At 46.9% G+C, this 25,662-nt stretch overlaps 2 protein-coding genes across 2 annotated transcripts in view; one reads left to right on the top strand and one right to left on the bottom strand.

Annotated features, from left to right (window-relative positions):
• The window catches only part of CUTC (cutC copper transporter), a 31,255-nt gene extending 21,446 nt beyond the window's left edge, over positions 1 to 9,809 (bottom strand). The window contains exons 1-4 of the mRNA XM_055119208.1: positions 9,626 to 9,809; positions 8,258 to 8,329; positions 6,291 to 6,350; positions 448 to 657 (exon numbers count right to left, since the gene is read on the bottom strand). Of these exons, the coding sequence (XP_054975183.1) occupies positions 448 to 657; positions 6,291 to 6,350; positions 8,258 to 8,329; positions 9,626 to 9,686 (403 nt within the window). The 5' untranslated portion in view covers positions 9,687 to 9,809. The remainder of the gene's footprint in view (positions 1 to 447; positions 658 to 6,290; positions 6,351 to 8,257; positions 8,330 to 9,625) is intronic.
• A 100-nt stretch (positions 9,810 to 9,909) lies between these two features.
• LOC101546578 (cytochrome c oxidase assembly protein COX15 homolog) lies at positions 9,910 to 25,208 on the top strand. Its single transcript, XM_004616361.2, has 9 exons — positions 9,910 to 10,049; positions 11,243 to 11,433; positions 13,911 to 14,033; positions 14,505 to 14,691; positions 18,100 to 18,267; positions 18,983 to 19,064; positions 21,094 to 21,248; positions 22,646 to 22,759; positions 24,391 to 25,208. The coding sequence occupies exons 1-9, from the start codon at positions 9,960 to 9,962 to the stop codon at positions 24,520 to 24,522; spliced, it is 1,242 nt and encodes a 413-aa protein (XP_004616418.1). The 5' UTR covers positions 9,910 to 9,959; the 3' UTR covers positions 24,523 to 25,208.
• The last annotated feature ends 454 nt before the right edge of the window (positions 25,209 to 25,662 follow it).

A 25,662-nucleotide genomic window follows, 5' to 3' on the forward strand; every position in this document is an offset into this window, starting at 1 on the left:
TTGCCGGGTGTGACCCAAAAAGCAAATAAATAAGCAAATAAACAAACAAACTACTGGCTTAAAATAACGGCCTGACAGTGCGAATGAAGTCGGATTTGGGATTCCATTTTCCCCTGAGAGTGCAATCAGGAACGTGGGAGAGTGGGCTAGCAATACGTCCAAAGCACAAACTCAGCCACACTGAAAACATGAGATCTAAGCTGCAACCACAGAACTCTGAAATGAGCCTACCCAGGTGGCAGGCGGGGTGGCGGGGTCGGGAGCATGGGAACACTGGGGGAGGGAAGTGGACACTGGTGGACGAATTGGTATCAAAACGCTGTATGCCTAACACTCAACTACCAATAACTTTGTAAATCACAGTTCTTTAATTAAATTTAAAAAAAAATTTTTAAATAAGGTGCAGTCATGATCAGAGGCTTTTTGGTCCCCGGCACTAGTTCTTACCCAGAAGGGACATGCACAGCTCTTTGTCGATGCTCCCGTCTTCAGTGAGTGCCCCGAATACCAAACCGTCAGCACCGTAGAGCTTGGCGAGATGAATGTCAGCCTTCATCACCTCAACTTCGCGGTCCGAATACAAAAAATCACCTCCCCGTGGCCGGATCATCACAAAGACCGGGATCTGGACGCACTGCTTCACGACCTGGAGGACACCTGCAGAAACAGAGCGCGGACACACTCAGGGCAAAGGCAAGCTATAAGCCCAGGGCGGTCAGCAACACGGTGCTGACCACTCACATCTGCTCTTACGTCCACTTCTAAAAGAAAAGAGAGTAAACCAACCACAGAAAGATAGATAGACAGGGAAGACAGAGTGGAGCAGGAAAATGTAGTCTAATGTAAGAAACTCAGAGTAATACAAAGTAACCAAAAAAGAGAAGGAACTCACTAGGTTTGGGAAATTTAGACTACGTGTTTTACAGGTATGTAACATGTTTTAGTAAGAACTCCATTCACTGTTCTGTCAGTGTGTTACCTAAGATCTGGTTTCTCTTTTTTTGGGTATTTGGACCACAGTCTTTGGTGCTCATGCTTACTCCTGGCTCTGTAATCAGGGATTACTCCTGGCACAACTCAAGGGGACCATATAGAGTTCCTGGGATGAAGCTGTTCAGCACAGTCCAGGTAAGCGCCCTGACCACTACACTATCACTCAGCCCCTGTTGTTTTGTTTTTTTAATTTTCATTTATTTATTTAGTTTTTTCTTAAACTTTCTTTAAAGGAAGGAAACAATTACTAAAGGTGAATGCGTGAGGTCATGAGGTCTGATGTGAGGAGCCCAATCCAGTGGGATACATCCTGGGTGACGCCCCACCCCCTCCAGAGTCCCCGCCATAGAAAGAGGGGGGAGTGGTTGCAGAGGAGAGGAAAGGTTGTTTCTTGGGGTCAGTTCCTGTGGGGGGAAGAGGAGAACAACAGTGGGGAGGGTCTCAGGACCCTGTGAATGGGCTTCACGGAGCTGATCATGCGGTTGCTTGGCTACACTTAAGGAGGATGTTAAGTGATCTAGGTTGTTTGCAGCAGGCAAGTCTTAAAAGGACCTTTCCTGAAAGCAGGGGATCACTCTTAGAAAAGAGGAAAACCGCGGCAGTGCTCTGCGTCCATAACGGAAGAAATGGCCGACTCTGCATGACCCCCTCCTCCTCAACTAAATTTACGGGATTTTTTTCCCCCTTGCTACTGGTCACGTCCGTGCGTGGCACTCACAAGGCTCTGCGGGCTCCGGCCAACTCTGCTGCCCACCTGCCCACGTTCATCACCCCCATCGCAGCTTCCCAGCCGCCCTCGCTCCCCCAGCATCACTCGCCAGGGGCTCCGCTAGCTTTGAGCGCACAGGCACCGCCGAGGGCGAGCCAGCCTCCAGCCCCTGTTCTTCTGATTACAATTCTATTTAAAATCTACTATAAGAATAATTACAGGGGCCGGAGCGATAGCACAGCGGATAGGGTGTTTCCCTTGCACTCGGCCGACCCGGGTTCGATCCCCGGCATCCCATATGGTCCCCCAGGCACTGCCAGGAGCAATTCCTGAGTGCAAAGCCAGGCGTAACCCCTGAGCATCGCTGGGTGTGACCCAAAAAGCAAAAAAAGAATAATTACAGGGCCGGAGCAATAGTAAAGTGGGTAGGGCGTTTGCCTTGCATGCAGCCACCCTGGGTTCAATCCCCGGCATCCCATATGGTCCTCCAGCACCGCCAGGAGTGATTCCTGAGTGCAGAGTCAGAAATAACTCCTGAGCATCACTGGGTGTGACCTAAAAGCAAAAAAAAAAAAAAAAAAAAAAAACAAGAAGAAGAAGGAGAATTACATAGTTCATGATCCTTTATAGACAAATAAATTTAGCAAAGTGGTTTTTTGAAGGAGATTCGTAAAAGGAAACCAAGTTCTACTTATTTGTGATTTTATACAAAGACCTAAGCAAAAGTACCTTAATAGGGAGGAGGGGAGAGGATGGGGGAGGACAGTGGTACACTGTGAAGGACACTCTGGTACATTCTGGTGCTGAAATGTTTTATGCATGAAACACTGCCATTAAAAGTTTTATAAACCACAGCACAACGCGCCACAGAGATGCCTCCAGACCCCACGCCAGGCTGACTTATCGGGGGCAGCTCGGAGGGAAGCAGGTGAGTTTCCCTCCCCACCCGCCCCAACAGAGCCCAGACAGCAGAAAAACCTCCAGAACTCAATCGCCGCCAGGCTCATGGCCGCTCTCCACAGGCTCAGACGAGCCTCAGCCATGAGTGAATCTGCTGTATAATCGTATTCTAAATTTTGTTTGTTTGTTTGTTTTGGGGTCACACCCAGCGATGCACAGGGGTTATTCCTGGCTCATGCACTCAGGAATTACTCCTGGCAGTGCTCAGGGGACCATATGGGATGCTGGGATTTGAACCCGGGTCGGCCGCGTGCAAGGCAAACGCCCTACCCGCTATGCTATTTCTTCAGCCCCGTATTCTAAATTTTAGAATTCCTGGAGTGACATCTCATACTCTACACCACTGATGTTCCGAGAGCAGCACACAGCATTTGATGGGGGTTAAAGTAGAAGGCAATCAATCTCACAGGGAATGTCTATATTTAAGCGCACGAGGCTCAAACATGCTAGTAATCTCTTATACAAAGTTTTAATGACTCCAGGGTGAATACAACAATCTTTACACACTTTCCTTTATGGAAACTTTATTTTTAACATATTATTCATAACAAGGCAATACAAAATTCATCGTTTTGGTTCTGCTTTGGGGAACACAATTTGGGACTTGGGGGGAATCATTCAAAAGATGGTTGTGGAAAGGTGCAATGGTGGTGGGATCGGTGTTCAAATATTAAATGTAATGAATCACTGTGAACAACTTTATAAAAATAAAATTTTAAAAAATGTTTTACAAATCACAGTACCTAAAATAAAATTCAAAAACAAAATTTTTTTAAAGGTACCTAAATATCACATAACTCATGGCTGTTTCAGAAGCCCTCAGTTAGTACATAATCTGTGACAAGTTCGCTTAATTGTTCACCCTATATAAATTTTTGTTTCTATTAAAAGAAATGAAAGTTTGCACGGGATTTTGATATGCCCAACACCAAGCACTGAATCATGATTGCTGTCACCAAAAAACATTCCCAAGGCTATTATTCATACTAAATAAAGGTGTGGGGGCTGGAGCGATAGCACAGCGGGCAGGGCGTTTGCCTGTCATCCCATTGCTCATAGATTTGCTCGAGCAGACACCAGTAACATCTCCATGTGAGACTTGTTATTGTTTTTGACATATTGAATATGCCACAGGTAGCTTGCCAGGCTCTGCCATGCGGGTGAGGTACCCTTGGTAGCTTGCCGGGCTCTCCGAGAGGGGCGGAGGAATTGAACCCAGGTTGGCACGTGCAGGGCAAACACCTTACTCGCTGTGCTAAAATTCACAGAGGTATGTTTTCTTTTTCTGCTTTTTTTCCCTTTGCTTTTTGGGTCAAACAGAGCAATGCTCAGGGGTTACTCCTAGCTCTGCTCTCAGGAATTACTCCTTTTGGTACTTGGGGGACCATATGGGATGCCAGGGATCGAGCCCAGGTTGGCCTCAAGCAAGACAAATGCCCTACCCCCTGTACTATCACGCCGGTGGAGAAATCTGCTTTTAACCAAAACAGTGTAACAAACTGAATTGACCCTCCTACCTTTAACAGCCAAACACTAGGGGCCAGAAAGAGTAAAGCGGGTAAGGCTTGCGTTGCAGATGACCAAACCAGGTTCAATCCCCAGCGCTCCATATGGTCCCCCAGGCACTGCTACGAGTGATTCCTGAGTGCAGAGCTAGACTAACCCCTAAGTACTGCCATGTGTGGCCAAAGTCAAAAAAAAAAAAAAAAAAACAGCCAAACATCAGACAAATACAAGAAATTTTGATGAGCTTGTAAAAAACACTGGATATGAAACAAAAGATAAAGATACCTAAAAGATAGGGAACAAATAAGGGAAAGTCTATAAAACTATAAAGTATATAAATTCTGTACGAACTAGATTAATCACTATCTTAAGAATTTTCAAAGTTCCCACAGTAGGAAGAGGAGCCCCGATGGAGTCTAGAGAATTAACTGAGTTGTGGAAACAAAACAGAGTCAAGGGAGACCAGTGGCTAGAATCAAGCAGGTAATACCTGGGAGGCCAGGAAGAACCTCCAGAGAAGCCTCCAGAGGTCTGCTAAGACTCTCCTTCTAACTGCAAGGAAATGACAGAAGGCCAGGAGCACATCTCCTAAAAAGTATTAGAAGATACGGTACCTGTCATTCAGGCCAGGCAGGAAAAATGCCTGCTCCTCCCTGTCGGAGAGGAAAATGTCAAGACTCACGAAACACTGAGTGGAGTACTCAGAAGTCTTGCCTGAGTGGAGTACTCAGAAGTATTTTCTACTATTAAGTAGAAAATAATTGGCTCTAGACTGATGTCTCTGCCAGGTCTGCTTAAAAGCAAGACCTGAATGCTACAAATGATTTTCAAGTAACAGCTCAAGAATATTTTTAGGTTGGGGCTAAAAGTTGGAAGCTATAATACAACAGGTAGGGCATTTGCTTTGTACGAAGCCAACCCAGGTTCAATCCCCAGCATCCCATATGGTCCCCCGAGCACCGCCAGGAGTGATTCCTGAGTGCAGAGTCAGAAATAACCCCTGAGCATCGCTGGGTGTGACCCAAAAATGAAGGAATATTTCTAGGGGATCAAAAGATGGCTCATTGGTTTAACGCACGTTCCTGGCGAGCACAAGTTTCTGAGGTTAAGCCCAGTGACCACTACAAGCTCTCAGCAACTCTGGCAACTCTGTTATTAGGGATCCCCTAAAGAAAGGATCCAGAAGAGAGCTCAGTGGCTGAGGAAGAACTCAGGGCAGTGTAAAGCTATGAGAGGGGGAAAGAAGAGAGCACTCAGAGGCGTACCAAAATATCCAGTACCAAACAAAGTAAAATCCAGTAAGAATTATGATAAGGTGGTGTGTCAGGCCAATGAAATTCACTGGGAATTGATATAAATATTAGAATTAACAGCTAGGTATTAAAACAGCTATTATATAGCCGAAAAGACAGTACAGGAATTAAGGTGATTGTTTTGCATGTGATCGACCCTTTTGATCCCTGGCGCCACATGTGGTCCTTGGAACACCCCCAGGAATGATCCCTGAGCACAGAGCCAGAAATAAACCTTGAGCACAGCTGGGTGTGGCCCCAAAGCCAAAACCAAACACTTCCAGCTCTTCCAGGAGACAACCATGAGTACAGCCAAGTACAGTCCAAAAATACACAAACAAAAAAAATAAACGAAGAGCATCAGAATAGGTACTGTTATATGAATAAATCATTGTTTGTTATTTCAGTCCTTCAAAGAGATGGAATTTAAAGAGACCGACTCCTTGGAAATAATTAGAAAAAAGTATAGGAGTTTTAACATAGAGAGAAGTAAAATGACAAGTGCACACAAATTGTGGGCAGGGAGAAATGAAGACAAAAGTCACGGGGTGGCAGAATGAAAAAATAAGAGACTGGTGCGTGACATCAAGGCAGAGTAACTGAACCATTTAACTAAGAGCCACTCCATAGCTCAACTTTCTGGTAGTTGGGAAAACAACATCACCTAGGCGGAATCTTACGTTTATTCATAACCACGGCATTTCTACTAGTATCCACAGCAGAGGTACCAAGCAACATCAGCAAAGGACCCTAAGGAATCAAGTTGTCAGATGTCTCCAGGCCCCATGAACACACACGAGAAAGCGAGAAAGTGTGAAAACAACACTTACCCATGCTGGGAGTGGTTCCTCCTTCTAGTAAGCTAGAACATAATTCAATCCGACCAGCACCTGTGATTTAAAAGATACACTGCTCAGCGAAATTCATCTTTAGATTTAAAGTAATTGAGACTCTATCCCAAAAAGTGTTCAAAATAGACTAAACAGCAAATTTTACAGTTTTCCAAATCTAAGACCAAGGATCCTAAAGACTGGTGAAGGGAATCAAACTGAGAAATCACAAACAAGAATAAACTATTTTTAATTGCAACTCTAGTCCGCAATGACCAGTTTAAGAGTTCGTTCAAGTTAGGTATCTTAACATTTTTATTGTATTATATCATTGGGCTGTCCCTTCGTGTACTTTAGTGACTTAGAAATTTCAGGGCTGGAGCAAAAGTATAGTGGGTAAGGCGTTTGCCTTGAATGAGGCCGACCCAGGTTCGATTCCCAGCATCCCATATGGTTTCCTGAGCATCGCCAGGAGTAAGTAATTCCTGAATGCAGAGCCAGGAGTAACCTCTGAGCATTGCTGGGTGTGACCCAAAAAGGAAAAAAAAAAAAGAATAGAAATTTCTAGGATGGGCGTGATAGTACAGCAGGTAAGATGCTTTGCCTTGCACACACCCTTCCATGATCAATCCCTAGCACCAATATGGTTCCCAGAGTTCCACCAGGAATGATCTGTAAGTGCAAAGCCAGGAATAAAACCTGAGCACCACCAGGTATAGCCCCACAACAAAAAACAAAACAAAGAATAATGTTTCACAAATCATCTATGTTGAAGGATTTCTCAGTACTAAACTCTTTTTTAATTGCCAAGTAAGGATGACTTCTACACTTTTTTATGCTTTCATTTTATAAATATATATATAGTTTTATTTGATGAAGATCAAATGTAGCCTGCAAAGCTGAAAATATATATTGCTACTGTTTTCCAGCAAAGTTTGCTGGGCCCGGGAAATGGCTCAATCAGCTGGAGTCATGCCTGGGTTTTATCTGCAGAATCGCATGATCCCTGAAACAACTGCTGAGTGCAGCCCATGAACTGTTGGTAGAGTTCTCGCTCCCGTCCCCCTCCCCAAAACACATACACACACACTCACAAAACAAAAAAGTTTGCTGACCCATTAAGAGGGAGAATGAGCCTTTTCTTGAAAATGTTTGAAGTGGTGTTTTGAGTATACAGAGATTCATTCACCTTTCTCTACTTCTGTGTATTTGAAACTTTCCATAAAGAAAAGTTTGTTTTTTTAATTTCTCACTCTAGAGTGATAGGAATATGCTTACTATTAAAGCAGGTTCTGAGTGTAAAAGAATTCTTGAGATTAAAAAATAAAATTTAAGATAAAAATTCTGATGTGGGGCTGGAGCAATAGTACAGCAGGTAGGGCGTTTGCTTTGCACGCGGCCGACCTAGATTCGATTCCCAGCATCCCATATGATCCCCTGAGCATCGCCAGGAGTAACTCCTGTACATCTTGGGGTGTGACCCAAAAAGAAAAAAAAAATTCTGATAAAAATGACAATCAATCTCTACAAATAATCTTAAAAAAAATCAATAGTTTGGAAAAAATAAATCTTTAGTAAGCTCAATACAAGAAACCAATGAATAAACACCTACTATGAATAAATTCAAAAAGTGACATTCTAGGGGGTCAGGTAGGGAACTTGTTTCACACATAGCCAACAGGTTCGATCCAGCATCCCATTAGATTCCCCAGTCCCAACCAGGAATGATCCCTGAGCACAGAACCAGGAATAACCCCTGAGCACCCTGCTGGCTGTGGCCCCCACCCCCCCAAAAGTAACCTTTTAGGGAAGAAGACTAAATTATTCTCCAGTATGTCTTCTGGTTGGTTGAGATTTCAAAAGGATTAAAAGGATCATACACTAGGGCTCTCAAGGTCAGTTGTCAGGATTTGCTTTTAGGCTCTTACAGGACTGCCAACTGTTATTCATCTGCTTATTTGTCTTACCTCCTCTTTCTGCATTTACAGCAGATTCTACTGAGTCAACACATACTTCCATAAGAAATCCATTTGCTGCTCCTAAAATACATGGAGAACATTGCAAATCCATCATGGTATTGTCCATCTACACCAAACTACCACATATTTTAACATCTTGCTGCTCCCAAATAAATTTCTGTTAAATATACAAGGGCCAATCAATGCAATAAATGTATTATTTATTAAATCGAGGTCTCTTAGGACTGTGAAATAAGTACAAAGACAATTTTAAGAAATTATACTATAGGGCGGGGCTGGAGCGATAGCACAGCGGTTGGGCTTTCGCCTTTCACAGGTCTGACCAGAGTTGATTCCTCCGCCCCTCTCGGAGAGCCCGGCAAGCTACCAGAGTAACAGCCCGCGGCAGAGCCTGGCAAGCTACCCGTGTGTATTGGATATGCCAAAAACAGTAACAATAAGTCTCTCAATGAGAGACCTTACTGGTGCCCGCTCGAACAAATCGATGAGCAACGGGAGGACAGTGATACTACAGGACCAGAACAATAGCTCAGCGGGCTGTTCATACGCTTTGCATGCTGGAAGTCCGGGTTCAATCCCTGGCACTGCCTGGTCCCCTAAACACCACTGTGACTCCATCTATGCTCCGGCAATCCCAAAACAGAAAAAAAAAAAAGTCTGGGGATTATAGGCGGGGTGCCAGGTCTGGAATTAATTAATACCAAATGAGTCGTCCTAAAACATGGACCTCATTTCCATATTCCAGTTCTGATTCTTTCCAGTGCTTCTCCATGCTGCAGAAAGTTTAAAAGTTCTTTCTAAGAAATAAGTGTTTAAGAGCTGGAGACCACCTTCAAATCTGGTCCCATTACTTTTTTTGTGTAATCCCAGACAAGCTACTCAGCCTAAATTTTTCATAAAACATAGTAGGTTGTTTATTTAGTTTGTTTTTTTTTGAGGCTGGAAGGACCCCAGGAGCTGAGAGCGGCTGGTGCGGAGGAGCCCAGGGGTGCGGGGGGGCGGGAGGAAGGGGCGAAGGTGCCACGTTCCCGCGTCCACACTGTGCCCGACGCAGCTACAGGACGTGCAGCCGTGTGGCCCGGTGGTCCCTTACCGCCCCCCCGCCTCGCACGAAGTCCTAGCAGCCCCCGGTCACCGGGCGGCCACCCCCGGGGCCCCCCCAACTCTGAAGATCCCAGCGACGCCGGGATCCACCCCTCGGGACACGGTGGCAAGCGGCGGGAAGGGAGACTGGCCGGCGCCGGGGCTCGAACCCGCGCCCCGGGAGAAAGGCTCCTGGGGCCGCAACCGCCGCCGCCCGCCAGCCCCGGCGCCCCGAGGCCCCCGCCAGCGCGCAGCTCCCGCCACCTTCCGCACCGGCCGTCCCGGACGGCATCCGCGCCCGTCTGCGCTCGGCGGCCGCCGCCTGCCTCTTCATGCTCGCCGCGTCCCTCGCAGCCGCCGCGGCCTCGGGCTCCCCCTCGGACCGGCTTCCGGCGCGCGCGACCCGGGGAGCGCGTCCTCGCGGGCGGGCAGGCACGCGCCGCGCGCGTCCCCGGCCGCCCCGACCCCGCCGTGCCAGCCCGGAGGGGGCGTGGTCCCGGTAGGGTGTGACCCTGAGGGAGCGTGACCCGGAAGCGCTTCCCTCCACGGGCGGAAAGGGCGGTGACCAGGAAAGCGGAGGAGTGGCGGCGGCGCCCCGGAGTCCGAGATGCAGCGCTTGCTCGTTCGGCCCTTGAAAGCCTGGTTCGGGGGCCCGTGCCTCGGGCTCCTGGCGCCCCGGGCTGCGTCTCGAGCTCAGGTACCGCGGAGGCGCGGGAGGACGGGGCCCGCGGAGCTCGCACCTCCCGGCGGCCCGAGCTGCAGAGCTCCCGGTGCCCCGTGCGCTCGGCCCGAACAGGGCGAGCACGCTTCATCTGGCTGCTCCGAGGGGCACATCACCTAGTACAGGGCAGAGCCCCAGGCGCGTTAATAGAAGCATGGTCGTTTTTTAAGCAAAAACACGGGTTTGGGGGGGTCCACATCCGGCGATACTCCTGGCTCTACACTCAGGGATCCCTCCTGGCGGAGCTTGGAGCATCCTAGCTGGAGTGCCAGCTCTGGAACCCGGGCCAGCCGTGCAAAGCAAATGCCCTACCCCCGGCCCTGTCGCTCCGGCCAGCACGACCTTTCCTGCACATTTGCTTTGTGACTGTAACTCCCGGTGGTAGCCTGCCCAGCCCCTGCATCCCCATTCTGCAGAGAAGGAAACGGAGGCTTCATCCATTCCCAGCTGCTTGGTGTTCACCAGAGACGGGGAGAACTGGCTCCGGGATTTGGACCCCTTAGTGACTTAAGTCCGAAGGAGGCGTGCATTTTGCCCAGCTAATAATCTTTTTTTTTTTTTCCGCGTTGCGTATTTAAGGGCTAGGGAGTGGGATAGTGTGCCAGAAGGCTCCTGTGCGGGAAGAAGCTAGCAAGACCATTCGTTTGAAAATTCATGGGTCAAAGTTTAGTGACAGTCTTGTAAGGGAACTGGTTTAGAAACGGGTCGTGGAATAGGTGTTGCAGATCTACAGCTCACAGTCGAATGGGTGCCAGGGACACATGAGGACCCCAAGGGACATTACCGTGAGGGCAGGCAGTGCCAGGGGGACGGTGGACTGTCCCAGGAAGCTGCTGCAGGCCTGGTAGGTGAGAATACCCAGATGGAGGGGGTGCTCCTAAGTCATAAATCACGTGGCCCAGGTAGAAAAAAGAATCTTACGGAGGTGTAAAGTTCAGGGGGAGAAAGCAGAGACCAGAAGGCTTCAGACAGCCTGGGAAGAGGCTGGTGGCTGAGGTCCCGAGGAATTGACCGTGAGAGAAACTGGCTGCTATATCCATCCATCCAGATGGGACATAGGGAGGGACCAGGGCAGGAACTGTGGCCATGCAGCATGACAGGCCCCACTCCCCAGGTGGAAGCAGACGTCCGTGTTTATCCAGTTGTCATTTGTCTGTCTTGATCCTCAGTGTGGCTGCACCCGTGGGATCTGGCGCCCGGCGAGGCCAGGCCAGTACAGCACCGTCTCGGAAGTATCTTTGCAGTCTGGCAGGGGCACGGTGCCTCTTCCCTACAAGGCTGCCGAGCGGGTGGTGGGCCGATGGCTTCTGATCTGCAGTGGCACCGTGGCTGGAGCAGTTGTCCTCGGGGGAGTAACCAGGTGCGTACTCTAGTGAGCCAGCACTGGGCGGCGGTGCAGGGGTGCTCCGTTAGGAATCCCCGTTAGAAATTACAGCTGCATGTGTATATTCCTATGTGTTACATAGGAATTTTATTTTACATTGTAAGGTTCAGGTTCAGTTACAGGAACTAAAATAGTTTGTTTCCGAGCAGTAAAACAATGCGTAACAAGCCAACCTGAACCCACCTGGGAAAGTTCCCCGGGCTCAGCAAGTGGGCTCAATGAATCAATTCTCACAGTACCCCAGAAGTTGTTTTTTTGTTAACCTTAAAAGAATGAGAAGTCTATATAATCATAATATTGGTACTGATGCTGGAAATTACTGTTTAATTGTTGCCTAACCACTGTTACCCTAGACACTTGCCAAAACACCTTTGTTTGGTAACTAAGTAAGAGTCTTTTTGAAACAATAAGGCATGTACTGGTTATGTAATTAAACCCTCTATAAACTGCTTGCTGCCTAAAGTCGGGGTCGCTATCAAGAGACCACTCTGTGGGTGAGATAGTTGGCCCCCGTATACTGGCATAAAACTCCTCCTTTTGCATGATCGAGTTAGTGTTTCTGTCTTTCTTGCTGCTTGGGAACCCAGAATCCTGGGCTTAACATCTCAAGAAACTGCAGCCAAAGGTGTTTCATCTGATAGTTTGCCTTGCCGTGGAACATTTTAGGTTTTTATTCCTAGGAACCCTTCTTAAAGACGGGGTTAGGCCTTTTTGGGCAGTGGGGGTGGGGAACACACGCAGTAGTGCTCAGGGCTTTCTCCCAGCTCTGCGCTTAGGGATCACTCCTATCAAGCTCAGGGAACCATATGGAATGCTAGGGATCAAACCCAGGTTGGCCACATGCAAGGCAAACACGCTACCTGCTTGTACTATCAGTTCAGCCCAAGACTAGGGTAAGTTTCACCTGCTGCTGATGCATAGTTACTGAGTGTTTTCTCAGTTGTAATATGGCTCCCACATTCTTAATTTTCTTTAAACATAGAGATTTTATAGATGTAGATTCAGTTCCCACCTCTTCCTCCTTGCAATTTTTTTTTTTTTAAGAAACACAATTTTCATCTTTAGGTTTTTTGCAATGCCAGGGTTCAAACTCAGAGCTTCACACTTTCAAAGCAGACACTTTGCCCCTGAACCACATCCCCAGCTCTGAAACCCAACTGACTGAAATTTCCAGAGTCTGGATCTTGCCTCTTGCATAGCTGTATTTTCTAACAGTGATTCACTGCCCCTGTACAACAGTAAACTGGTTGTTGCTTGATCAGTGGGGGAAAGACATTATAGGTAATCAGAATTAATAAATATCTGATGAAGATCCATGGGCAATCATTGATTAATTATTTTATTAGAATTGCAAAAGAAGTCTAATTTTACTAGATCAACTCGAAAGAGAAATATTCTCATCAACAATGATTATCCTTCGATACCATTGAGATAGGAATGGCAAGATATATACTTAATGCTTTCCCCTTATTTACCAATTTTTGTTTTGTTTTGGAGTCACACCCTGCAGGCCTATCTCTGGCCCTCAGCTCAGGAGTGGCCCAGGGTTCAGGGGACCATTTAGGGGATCTAGTTAGGGTCATCTATGTGTAAGGCAGCCACCTTATTTCCTGCACTATTTCTCTGCCCTTTTACCATTTTTTTAAAAATAAATGAATAGACCGGTTACCATATGCTTCCTAAAAGTGGCTAGTGCAGTGTTTGAGCTTTGAATCATCATGGTATTTTAATAAGGCTAAGCATATTTGGCAGGTTACATTCCATTGCAGGGATAATGATTCACTCCGGGTTCCCATCTTTATTTTGTAAGAGCCTCTGCGGTTTGGCTCCAAAGCCTTTTTTGAAAGGAGTCTAATAACCTTTGATTCCTTGCTTTCTAGATAAGATTATTTCAGGCTCATCATGTACCCTTCCTGCCTTAGACCTAAAGCCTTTTACTTGAGGAACCCTAACTCCCTTTGTGATGTTACTTTCTTTGTTAATAAAATATGGATTCCTCAAATTCGCTCCACAGTCACTGCACCTTTTTTCCAAATTACCTTCATGTGTGCTGGCTGTTATGAGGAAGTACGACTAATTTGAGTTTTCTTGTCTGTAAATCCACAAAACAACCTAAGTATGTCATAACTCCAACTCTCTCTTTTTCCTTTTGCAAATAATGTTGAGGAACCCTTTAGAGCATGTTTCTTTGGACCAGGGATTGGTTTTTTACCTGAGGATTCTAGTGAAAGAAAATACACTTTAATAAAGCACTAAGAGAACAGAAGCAGAGGAATCTGTACCTAATGATAGCTGTTTCTCACAGAATTCTTACAATTCTCACAAAGAGAGCAGAAATCAAAAACACCAACAGAATCTTGTACTTTTGTGGGGCTGGATTCAGGTCCGTGATGCTGTGAATCATCGGAGTAATCCAACTGTGAGCACACATTCAAGTTTCTTTCCACTTTCAGGTTGACCGAGTCTGGCCTCTCCATGGTAGACTGGCATTTAATTAAGGAGATGAAGCCACCTACAACCCAAGAGGAATGGGAAGCCGAATTCCAAAAATACCAGCAATTTCCAGAATTTAAAATGTGAGTATTTAAAGAAAATCATATACCTCGCCCAATAGCCCCACTTGATCTTTTGCTTAATTGCCTTTATTATTTTGTGGTTTTGGGGAATCACACCCGAGCGGTGCTCAGGGATCACTCCTTGTGGTGGTTGGTGGGGGTGGGGAGGACCATATGAGGTGATGAGGATTGAACCCGTGTCTGCCACACACAAGGCCTTACCTGTTGTCCCTCCAGCCCTTCTTTTGTTCATTTAAGCGTTTTGCAGTGGTTATAAGAGGTTACTAATATTTTTGGTGTTTGACTCCTTCGTATTTAGTGATCGCCCAGCTCTTCACCCCTAATTCCAAAGTGGTTGGTCCTGAGGTATCTGGGCAAGAAGAGGGCAACGCTCTCAGAGCTCAGGACAGAGAATGTTCCGGCATTCCATCTGAAAAGGAGATCGGAGAGATGTTTCCTCTTTCTTCTTTTTTGACTTCCCTTTCCACCCAGCTTGAATCATGATATGACATTGGCAGAGTTCAAGTTCATCTGGTACATGGAATACTCGCACCGAATGTGGGGTCGTCTGGTAGGCCTGGCATACATCCTGCCCGCTGCCTACTTTTGGAGAAAGGGCTGGCTCAGCCGTGGCATGAAAGGACGTGTTCTTGCCCTCTGTGGCTTAGTCTGCTTCCAGGTGAGAGTCATTCAAGGTTGGCAACCCAGAGATGCTCCCAGACCTTCCCAGTTGGCATGTTTTAAGGAAGCAATCTTGGAGGTAGTATAAAGGAATGGGCAGGACCATGGATTTTAGTGTCCCGGGCCAAGCTTCAATGCCCAGATCTTCTATAGTCGGGCAAGTTATCTAACATCTGTGAGTCCTGTTTCCCCTTCCGGTAAGCTGGTGTAATCACATTACCTACTTCGTGTGTGTGTTCCAGGAGATCACATGTGTAAAGAAACTTAGTGCTAGGAGTCCTCAGTAAGCCCTCAGTAAATATAGTTTGTGTCATGAGAATTAAGAGTTTCCTTCCCTTCGGGGCTCACCCCTGAGTTCTTATCTCTTCCCTTTTACTGACTTACATGTTAGATGAGGGAGGTCATATCTCTATACTAGAACGGTTACAGAAAAAAATAGGAAACTTCTAAAAGAAAGCTATATTTTCTGGTGGGAATGATCCTAGATATAATCATCTCTGAGTTCAGATATAAAGTGGTGATTACAATCACCTAGAGGCTCTGGGTTCAATCCCCAGCATCACCAAAAAAAGGGGTTTGGATAGGGGTGTGGAGGAGAATGGAAAGAAAAAAAATAATCACATAAGCTGGCCTGCTGTTGAAAGTTATGCAATTAAAGGTTATGCTGTTAAAAGTTCATGTTCTTCAAGGTAAAGCCTTGAAAGACTCCCGAGTCATGGGCTTAACTGTGACTGAAAACCAGGGAAGGAATGTGAGAGAAGACCTGTGAGTTACTGGATGAAGAGAGAAAGGCCCCAAGGCAGAGTATCAGAGCATCAGAGAAAGAACAAGCTTTGATTGGGAGGAAGCTAATTGGTTGGTTAATTTAACTTGGAAGTATTAGCAGTATGAACTAAGGAAGAGAATATGTGAGAGAAAGGCAGTAGAAACTGTAATAAACAGACAGTTAATAACCTCTAGTAGTAACACAGGAGTGTAGGCAAGAAAGAAATTAAAGTTTAGAAGTCCTGAGAGATAGTACAGCAGGTAGGGACTTGCCTAGCATGCAGCCAACCCTGTCCCCAGCATCCCAGGTGGTCCCCGAGCACCAGCAGAGCAATTCCTGAGTGTAGAGCCAGGAATAACACCTGAGCATCACTAGATGTGCCCCCCCTTCAAAAACAAAAAAGAGAAAAGCAAAATTAAATTTTACCTTATTTTGTTGTTGTTGTTGTTGTTTTGTTTTTTTGTTTCTGTTTTTTGCTTTTTGGGTCACACCCAGCAATGCACAGGGGTTACTCCTGGCTCATGCACTCAGGAATTTCTCCTGGTAGTGCTCGGGAGACCATATGGGATGCTGGGAATCAAACCCAGGTCAGCTGCATGCAAGGCAAATGCCCTACCCACTGTGCCATCGCTCCAATCCCTAAAGTTTATTTTAGAATAAAGAAAACCCTCCAAAGGCAGACTCCCAGGAGGACAGAATTTTGAATCAAGGTAATTAGACTACTCAGGCTAATATTAGGTAGCAGGAGATGAGAAATGTCTGAAAAAGATTCCTGCCAAGTGTCTTTAGAAGAGCTGTGAGAGTCCTCCGTCTGCGAGTCGGCCAGCTTTGGAGGGTAGGAGTGGAAGGGCCACATCTCACCGACAGGAGCCGATGGGTCTAGGGACCAAGAGAGAGTACAGTGGTTAGAGCCCCTGCACGCAGCCAGCCTAGGTTTGATTCCTGGCACTGCGTGTTCCCCTGGGCACTGCTAAGTACAACCTTGGAGACCCCCGCACCACTCAGACAGCCCACATAATCCCCAGCCCTATCATTGCATCCTTGGGCACTTGCATCAAACTCTCACCCTGGTGGGCCGAGAATCAGTGGTGGAGTTCCTGGGCCTCCTGAGTGCAGCTTGGGAACCCCCAGCCCCCACCCTGCCAAAAAAAAGTACATTTGTTTTTCATTTGGGGCCACACCCCAAGGCTTACTCCTCAGGGCGCACTCCTGCTCTGGGCAGGACTCGGAGGATTATGTGATGCCGGGGATCGAACCCGGTTTGTCCAGGTGCACAGTAAGCGCCTCATCTGCTGGACTATCTCTGGGCCTCCCCCCAGTTCTAAAGCTCCCCGTGTATTATTTGTCCTGTTTCCTTGCTTTAAGTGACTTTATGTATTTTGGCTCCCAAGTGGCCTCAGGAGGCCTGGGACCCCATGGGCAATTCTTGGCCAGCCAGACATCGTTTCCATGCAAGGCCCAAGGATGTGGTGGCGTTCAGGCCCAGCACTGCTGGGGTTGCACGGGCCTCCGGGGCTGCACCTGGCGGTGTTCAGGCTCCCAGGGGCGTACCTGGCCATGCTAAGGCATTGTGGCAGTAGGAATCAAACCCAAGTGGGTTCCTGCTAGGCATGCACTATAATTGCTGTTTGATCTCCTAGTGCCACTTGGGGGGGGGGGGGGCATCCGTGGTGGTGCTCAGGGGCTGTTCCCAGCTCGTTGCTGTGGAGTTGCTCCCAGCAGTGCTTTGGGGACCACATGCAGTACCAGAGATGGACCTGGGACTCCAGCATGCAAAGCCTGTGCTCAGCTTGTCGAGCTGTTCTTTTTTTCCAGCCCCTGGCCACAACTTTTAAACTTAAACATGGGGGCCGGAGCAGTGGTACAGCAAGTAAGGTGGTTGCTTTGCACAGGCCAATCCAAGTACTGTCCCCGGCATCCCATATGGTCCCCTGAGCACCGCCAGGAGTAATTCCTGAGTGCTGAGCCAGGAGTAACCCCTGAGTATTATCAGGTGTGGCCCCCAAAAAAACAAAATAATTTAAGCATGCACTTCCATTGCCTTTCTGTTGTTAATGAAGTACTAAACCTGTACTTATTAATCTTCTGATTGGCATTTATCTTTGAACCTTGCACCCCATAGATTATCATTTTATTTCCGTTTTCTTCTAGAGCAGTGGAACTTAAGATACTTGTAATGCCATTTGCCTATAAACAGAGCCTTACAGGTTCCTATAAGACCCCCCTAGTCTTCTCTCATTGACTCCTCACACCTCATTTGGCAAGAATTTTTTAAGCAGTTTCTGTCAGGCTTTTTCTAAAGCATTCAGTCTTACTTTCTATAGAAACAGCCCTCGCTTTTTTAGTCTGTCTTATGGTCTGCATAATGTTAAGTTAGATTAAGCATATGTTAGATTTTGTCCAGAAACGTTTTTGTTTCTGTACAACGGCTTTGCTATAGTTTACACTCAGTAAAGAGTAGTCAGATACGTGGGGTGCCATGTGTGAGGAGGTAGTTTTGATTTCTAAGAAATTGAGAGGTGGCGGGTGAGGGCACGGGAAGGAGTGGCCAGGCAGGGAGTGCCAGTGGCTCGCTTCTTCCGAGAACAGAATTGAATCATGTCAGCAGGTCTAATTTGCCTCTCCTCCGTTTGACTCTAGGGTCTGTTAGGATGGTACATGGTGAAGAGTGGATTAGAAGAAAAACCAGAGTCCCACGACATCCCTCGGGTCAGTCAGTACCGTCTGGCAGCCCACTTGGGGTCGGCCCTAGTTCTTTATTGCGCCAGCTTATGGACCTCGCTCTCACTGCTGCTCCCGCCACTCAAGGTAAGAGTCAGTTCTGCTGTTACCGAGGTCAGCAGGGGTAGCAAAATGGAAACTCCGGTTCCAGTGGAAGTCACGGTCAAAAACGCATGCATTCCTTTAGTCATATATATTAGTTTGCCAGGAAACAGGTATAATCAAAGTTCAGAGGAATACTGAACTTCAGGGCTGGCCGGTTGTAGTGCTGCAAAGGAAAAAAAGGCTGCAGCAACTCATTCAAAGGTGAATTCAGTCTGGGGGGGCTGAATCTTTCACCAGCATTGCCGCTGGGAAGAGGTGGAAAACACGAACTTCAGGAAGAGTTAGAAGGAGTGTCATCAAGAGAGGTTTCCACCGGTTCACTGCTGACCCCAGAGGAGGTTAGAGCAGAGAGAGACCGAGGCAGGAGCTGGTTCTGAGCATGTGATATGGACCGGGTTGACTAGATTTTTAGATGGGCACCTGCCAGGGCCACACCCAGCAGTCGTCAGAGGCTACCCCTAGCTCTGTGCCCAGGGAGCACTCCTGGCAGTGCTCAGGGGACCATCCACGTGCTGGGAATCAAACTGGGGTCAGCTGCATGTAGCATCTCTGTAGCATCTTCCAGCCTCCAGCCGAGATCCAGCTAGATCCAGGGAGGATCTAACCTGACATTCCCATGTGAATCTTGCCCTGGACACCCGGTGACTCCTGAGTTCCGAGGTACCATTTATCTGAGCACTTTTCTCTGGTCATTCAGCTGCCTGAAACCCGTCAGCTTGTGCAGTTGCGACACTTTGCCCACGGGACAGCGGGCCTGGTGTTCCTCACAGCACTCTCAGGTAAGCTCCTCGCACGGCGGCCTGTTCTCTAGTGGGTTTCCTGCCTAACGTTTGGCCATCGTCTCCTGCATTCCCTTATTTCCCTTTCACACATGCCTCCCTCTGCTCTCCATACTCACTGAAGAGAGAACACGGGCTTCCCCGGAGTGGAAAAAGCAAAAGGACAAAAAGGCATATAGAGACAAGCAAGTGAGATAACGTGTTTAAGAGAAAACATGGACCTGAAGTAAGAGCTACTGTGTTTTGGGGTCGTTTTGTTTTTTTTTTTTAAACTGTGTTAGTGGCTGAATCACACATAAGTATTTTTAAATACTAATACGCCACCATGACGATTCCACCAACTCTACTCTTCCACAATGAGTAATAGTTCAAAAATAGAACCTTCCACCCTGGAAGTTTCTAGTCCCAAATCTGGGAGAGATGAGAGTGATGATAGTTGCCCAAGTGACATATGCGAGGTGCTACAGAACAGTCCCTGGCATGTAGCGGAGGCTGTGGGGTCAGCTGTCACCACGCTCACATTATTGTGACTGTTTTTGCTGTTACCTTACACCAAGACCGAAGAGCAGTTCCCTGGGGTAGAGACCGGGATGGGTGCTTTGCCCATGCTTGCAGTCTCCCTCTAGGGCCAGGGCTGGGGCTCAGCTGTCGTTGAATGATTGATTGCCTTGTATCTAGGAGGCTCTGGAGCATAAATAAATAATAAATCACACCTCCGCTTCTCTCAGTGTAGGATCATACAATGATCCATCACTTCATGTGGCAATTAAAGATGAATTTGCTAAAACCCCAACGAAATAGAAATTTTTTAGTTGTTCAGTCACACTAGCCATATTTCTGATGCTCAGAAACCATATGCATTTAGCAGCTGTTGTGGTTGATGGCAACTATAAAATATATTTCCATCATCCCAGAAAGTTCTGTTGGACAGCAGCGCTCAAAATAAGACCAAACCAGTGATTAACACATCCCCCACCTTTTTTCATGGTGAAAGAACATAATTGTGTTTGTTCGCTTGTTTGTTTTGGGGGTGACCCCAGTGGTACTTAGGGCTTACTTCTGGCCCTGCACTCGAGGATCACTACTGGTGGGGCGTAGGGCACCATGTGGGATACCGAAGATCGATCCCAGCAAGCACCTTACCTAGCGTACTGTCGCTCCAACCCCAGAACATACATTTTGACTTTATAAGTGTTCTTTGCGAAAGTAAGGGATTTTATTTGATTATCCCTGAGTCCTCTGTGATAATAAACAATGGGTGAGTCATCCTTTAATTCATGGACACCCTCTTTATGTGTTTATCCAGGATTTAGTGTATAAGTGGTTTTGTGGTTTTATTTATTTATTGCATTTCTGTGGTCCTTTTACATCTTTTGAGTACTTGGGAAAGATAAAACATGTCAAATAATCTTTAATGCTAGAGGGGAAAAAAAAACAAAAAAAGAAAGCAGGAGAGGGGATGGAGGTGAGGTGGGAGAATGCTGTCCCACGGGATTATTGGGGAAGGCTCCAGTGAGGCAGCATCCGTGTGGAGACCTGAGGAAGTGGAGGAGGACATCGTGCAGACTCCTGTGGGAAGAACATTCCAGAACAGATCAGAAGTTCTCAGGTGGCGCATCACTGAGCCAGTTTTCCAGGCTAATAAGCCTCTTTCAGGGCTTTTAGTCCACACCACCGCTGGCTGGCGGCATGCTAGAAATTTGAGTGGCAGTAGTTCCTTTGTGGGTGGTTTTTTTTTTTTTATGTGGGTGTGTTTTTTAAGCTCTTTTTATAAGACAGAGAAGGCATATGTCATAGGTCAAGTGTTAGTTTCAGGTGCAATATGATTTGTAATGTAACAGTTGTTTACCTAACATTTCCATGGTGATGGGTCTATGATAGGTATTTCCTGTTTGAGAATCTTACTGTAGATCTTTTTATTATTCTTTGACTAGTTTGCCTGACTCTGGGATAATATCTTCGCATCAGAATTAATATTTGTTCTTCTCCTTCTCTCATTTGGATCGACATCACTTACATTGGTGTGCAGGGGCTTTTGTGGCGGGGCTCGATGCTGGGCTAGTTTACAACTCCTTCCCCAAGATGGGCGAATCCTGGATTCCAGGAGATCTCTTCACCTTCTCCCCCATCCTGAAGAATGTGTTTGAGAATCCCACCATGGTGCAGTTTGATCACCGGATCCTGGTGAGTCGGGGGTTTCCTGCAACCGGGCACGGGGTCAGTAGATTCGCACCGGCAGCCACCGAGAGGGCAGAGAGGAGTCGAGTCCTTTCCTTTGTAGAAGAAACACAGCTCCTGTTCCTGGACCACTTCATCTTAAGCACCATATCCTCTCCTGCCAAATCCTGGCTTTCAGGATCTTGTTTCCTTCATAAAGTCCCAGATCTTTCACCCCATGGAAGTGGATAACCTTCCCCAGTCCTGCATACACACAGGTGCATCATTTAAGCAGAAGTGCTGTTGGATGCAAAGACAGTGGTCACTGAACCCAGAGCAATCAGTACTGAAAGTGAAGCCCAAAGAGCCACAAGCAGCATGCGTACTTGTCTTCCAAGCGAAGGTTTATTAAGGCCCTGCCAGGAGTTCTGTTGAGACCAGCTTTATAGCCTGGGTAGGATATGGGGGAACTGGGTAAGATCAGCCAGAAGGCCAGTGAGAGCCTGGCACTGTTTAAACAATGCAGTTGAGAGTGACGGGGTCAGGGATTCGTGGTGGAGGGAAGCTTGAGAATGGTGAATCTGAGAGAGTCTATAAGAAATAGGAGGTGGGCGGAAGGAATGAAGGTCAAAGATCAAAGGCAACCCCAGAACTTCCTCCATGGCATGCTGAAAACAGAGCAGAAGTGGGGCCATGGGGATAAGAGTTGAGCTGGAAATGGAGGCTGGTATAGGTGTGTGAGATGACAGCAGGACATCTGAAGAGGCATCCCGAGGACTCGAGTACTCTAGAGGAATACGAGAACTCTGTCTTCATCCCTGACTCCAAGTGACATTTGGGATTTCGTAAGGTCTGGTTGAAGCTGTCGTCATCGATAGCTATGGAAAGGGAAAGAAGTGAAATAGATGTAGGAATATGGTAGTGAAAAAGTCCCCGTTAACATCACGGAAGGAGGCTGGCGTCCCTGTTGTCAGTTATTCTGCAGGAGTGAGATTGCTGAGAGACTTCGGGTCTTTCTTTAGCACCTGCTAGCAACTTCCACTTTCAGTTCCCCCCAATCAGGACCCTCAAGTACTGGGGTCGGCCCTGCTTTGGAAATGCTGTATTAGAGGCAGAAGTAGGCAAAGAGATGGAAAGGTTTGTAGAATAAGGGCCGTGCCCGAGGGAGACCCACACTGGGAAGTGAGGCTCTGGGTGAGCTTTGGGGAGCATTGACATGGTGGCAGGCAGGCCAGCGGGGGCATGGAGAGAACAAGATACTAGAGGCGTCTTCAGTGCAGACGCCCCTGCAGGCTGCTTCTCTGTGCCCGGGACCAGGGAAGCACGAGGTGCGTGGTCACTCAGCAGTTCTAGAGGAAAAGCGTGACGGTGAGCCAAAACCAGGCAGGAGCCCCTGGCATGCCCAGACTCTCTTCTTTCCTCAGGGAATCTCTTCCGTCACTGCCATCACGGTGCTCTACTTCCTCTCCCGGAGGGTCCCCCTTCCACGAAGGGCCAAGATGGCGGCAGGAACTCTCCTGGCCTTGGGGTACACCCAGGTACGAACCTCTTCCTTTTGATGTTGACAGTGTCCCCCGAAACAAAGTTTCAAAGGACAGGTGATACGCTAGCAGACAATACTTTTAATATTGATGGTATACTGAAAAAAATCTACACATAAATTAAGAATAGCAAAGCATAACACTCACAGGGAGTGGCAGATAGCCACTAAATACAAAAGGCTGTTTAGCCTCATGACCAGAGAGGAGCAGAGTGAACCTATTCATGCCATTTTGTGTGTCTCTGATGAAAAAAAAAAAAGCAGGTATTGGCAGAGGTGTGGGTACCTTTTAGTCACCTTCACATGTTCTTCACATAAGCAGGAGTTGATAGTTTTTTTCAGAGGGCAGTATGACAATGTCTTTGAAAAATGTGACATACACATACACACCACACACACACACACACAGTAAAATGTATAGTCCTTCAGCCCAGCTGATTGATCATTCAGAGAGCTACATACAAGAAAATTTATTGTAGAACTAAAGAGATAATACCCATCAGCTCACATGGTCCCCCAGCCCCCACCAGGAGTAATTCCTGAGTGCAGAGCCAGGAGTAACCCCTGAGCACCACCAGGTGTGGTCCAAACAGAAAAAACAAAACTTACTTGTAGAACTGCTGTAGTGTTGCAGATAGTTAAATAGCCATGGCGCATCCCAATAAGGCAGCAGTTTAAAAGAGTAAGATCTCAGGGCTGGCAAGATAGGACAGCGGGGAGGGCACTTGATTTGCACGCAGCCGACTTGGGTTCAATCTTTAGCACCCCATGTGATCTTCCAAACACCATCCACGGTGATCCTGAGCACAGAGCCAGGAATAAGCCTTGAGAACCACTGGGTATGGCCACCTTCCAAAAAAAATAGTAAGATCTCGGCAGGCACTGGTAAGATTTTGCAGAAGATGGCATGCCTCACATGCCTGCGTGCCTGGACTGACACTACTAAACTAATGACCGTGTAAAATACCAAGATCTATATTGTTAAGGAAAAAAAAAAAAAAAACCTAGAACAACACAAAACTTTATAGGGGCTGTAGCAGTAGTGCAGTAAGGCGCTTGCCTTGCATACAGCTAACCAAGGTTCAATCCCCGGCATCCCATATGGACCCCCAAGCACCACCAGGACTAAGCCCTAAGCATTTTCTTTTTTTCTTATTTTTTCTTTTTCTTTTCTTTTTTTTTTTTTTTCTGCTTTTTGGGTCACACCTGGCGATGCACAGGGGTTACTCCTGGCTCTACACTCAGGAATTACCGCTGGCCGTGCTCAGGGGACCATATGGGATGCTGGGATTTGAACCCGGGTCGGCCGCGTGCAAGGCAAACGCCCTACCCGCTGTGCTATCTCTCCAGCCCCGCCCTAAGCATTTTCTGGGTGTGGCCCCCAGAGCAAACAAAAATATTCTCTATAAACACTCAAAAAGGATGCCAGTCAGTTGCCTTTGGTGGGGAGGTGAGGTGGATCTGGGATGGGGAAAGGAAATTTTAGGTTTATTTTGTTTGAGTTTCTTTGTTCTAAAAGTATATTTAGTTGTAAAATTTAAAAAAAAATTTTTTTCCTTTAGATTTGACTTTTTTGAATGCAGATGTCTGTCCAGTTGTTTCCCTTACTGTTCCTCTCCTTCGTGACAGGTGGCCCTGGGCATTAGCACTCTGCTGATGTACGTTCCGACAGCTCTGGCGGCCACTCACCAGTCGGGCTCCTTGGCCCTCCTCAGCGTCGCCCTTTGGCTCATGAGCGAACTCCGGAGAGTCCCAAAGTGATTCCGAGGGGACCAGCTTCCTCAAACCAAAACTGACCCGAGAGGAGCACAGAATTGGTGCTTGTCTAAGAAGGTGATCCAGCAGCTTCCAAATCGGTCAAACATTTCAAACTGTTCTTGTTTTTGAGACTGGATCTAGAATGGCCTAAGTATGGTTACACTTACGCTTGTTCAAGTATGTTACTTTTCATATTGAAAATCAGGGTAAATGCAGATCAAGGAATGTCCGCCATTTGTGGCTTCTCCATAGGCTCCATCCGTTTCAAGCTTCGGAATGTTGGCAAGTTCTTGGTTCTGCATCTTTGATCTCTGTCCCTTTTCTGCCTCTGGAAATCCTTTAGGATTTTAATTTCATTTCCATCAAGTGAAGGAAAAATCAAGGGGGAGAAATGGCATGCTTTAGAGTAACTAGGTAGCCCCCAGAAAAAGCCAGGGTCTTCTAATATTCTGATTTATAAATGTGGGTAGAGATTGATCTCCCAGTTGATGTTATGTGCAGCAAAAACGGTTTATATTTTTCTCTAAGAGGAGATAATTACTAGTAGCTACTTGGGTTCATTAAGCACTATCCTTATTTCTCTTCTGACAGTACTGTTACATCACTCCTTCAGATGAATGGAATAATTAGTGTAAATAGATTCCTGGCAGGGTTCCCTACAATCTTTGTAATAAAAAGCATACAGCTTCTGGTGTGGCACAGGGACATCTATTCAGACATTTAAACATTTAAACAATTTATTAAGAATTGATGTGATGTTGGTCTGTCTTAGAGGCTATCAGCTTTTTTATGTGTTAGTGGTGTGTTAATATACAACATTATTTTAGTTTTAGACATACATGATTCCACTTTTTAATATACATAACCTGTATATACATAACCTGTATATCAGAGAGACTGGCAAGCTACCAAGGGTATCCCGCCTGCCCGGTAGAGCCTGGCAAGCTACATGGCATATTCGATATGCCAAAAACAGTAACAATAATGGACTTCATTCCCCTGACCCTGAAAGAGCCCCCCAATATGGCAGCGTTGGGAAGGACAGGGACAAATGGAGACATTACTGGTGCCCAGTCGAGCAAATCAATGCACAACAGGACGACAGGTGATACAAGTGATATACGTAACCACAAATCTGTTGGT

This window comes from Sorex araneus, chromosome 11, assembly GCF_027595985.1.
Source record: "Sorex araneus isolate mSorAra2 chromosome 11, mSorAra2.pri, whole genome shotgun sequence".
Taxonomy (NCBI): Eukaryota; Metazoa; Chordata; class Mammalia; order Eulipotyphla; family Soricidae; genus Sorex; species Sorex araneus.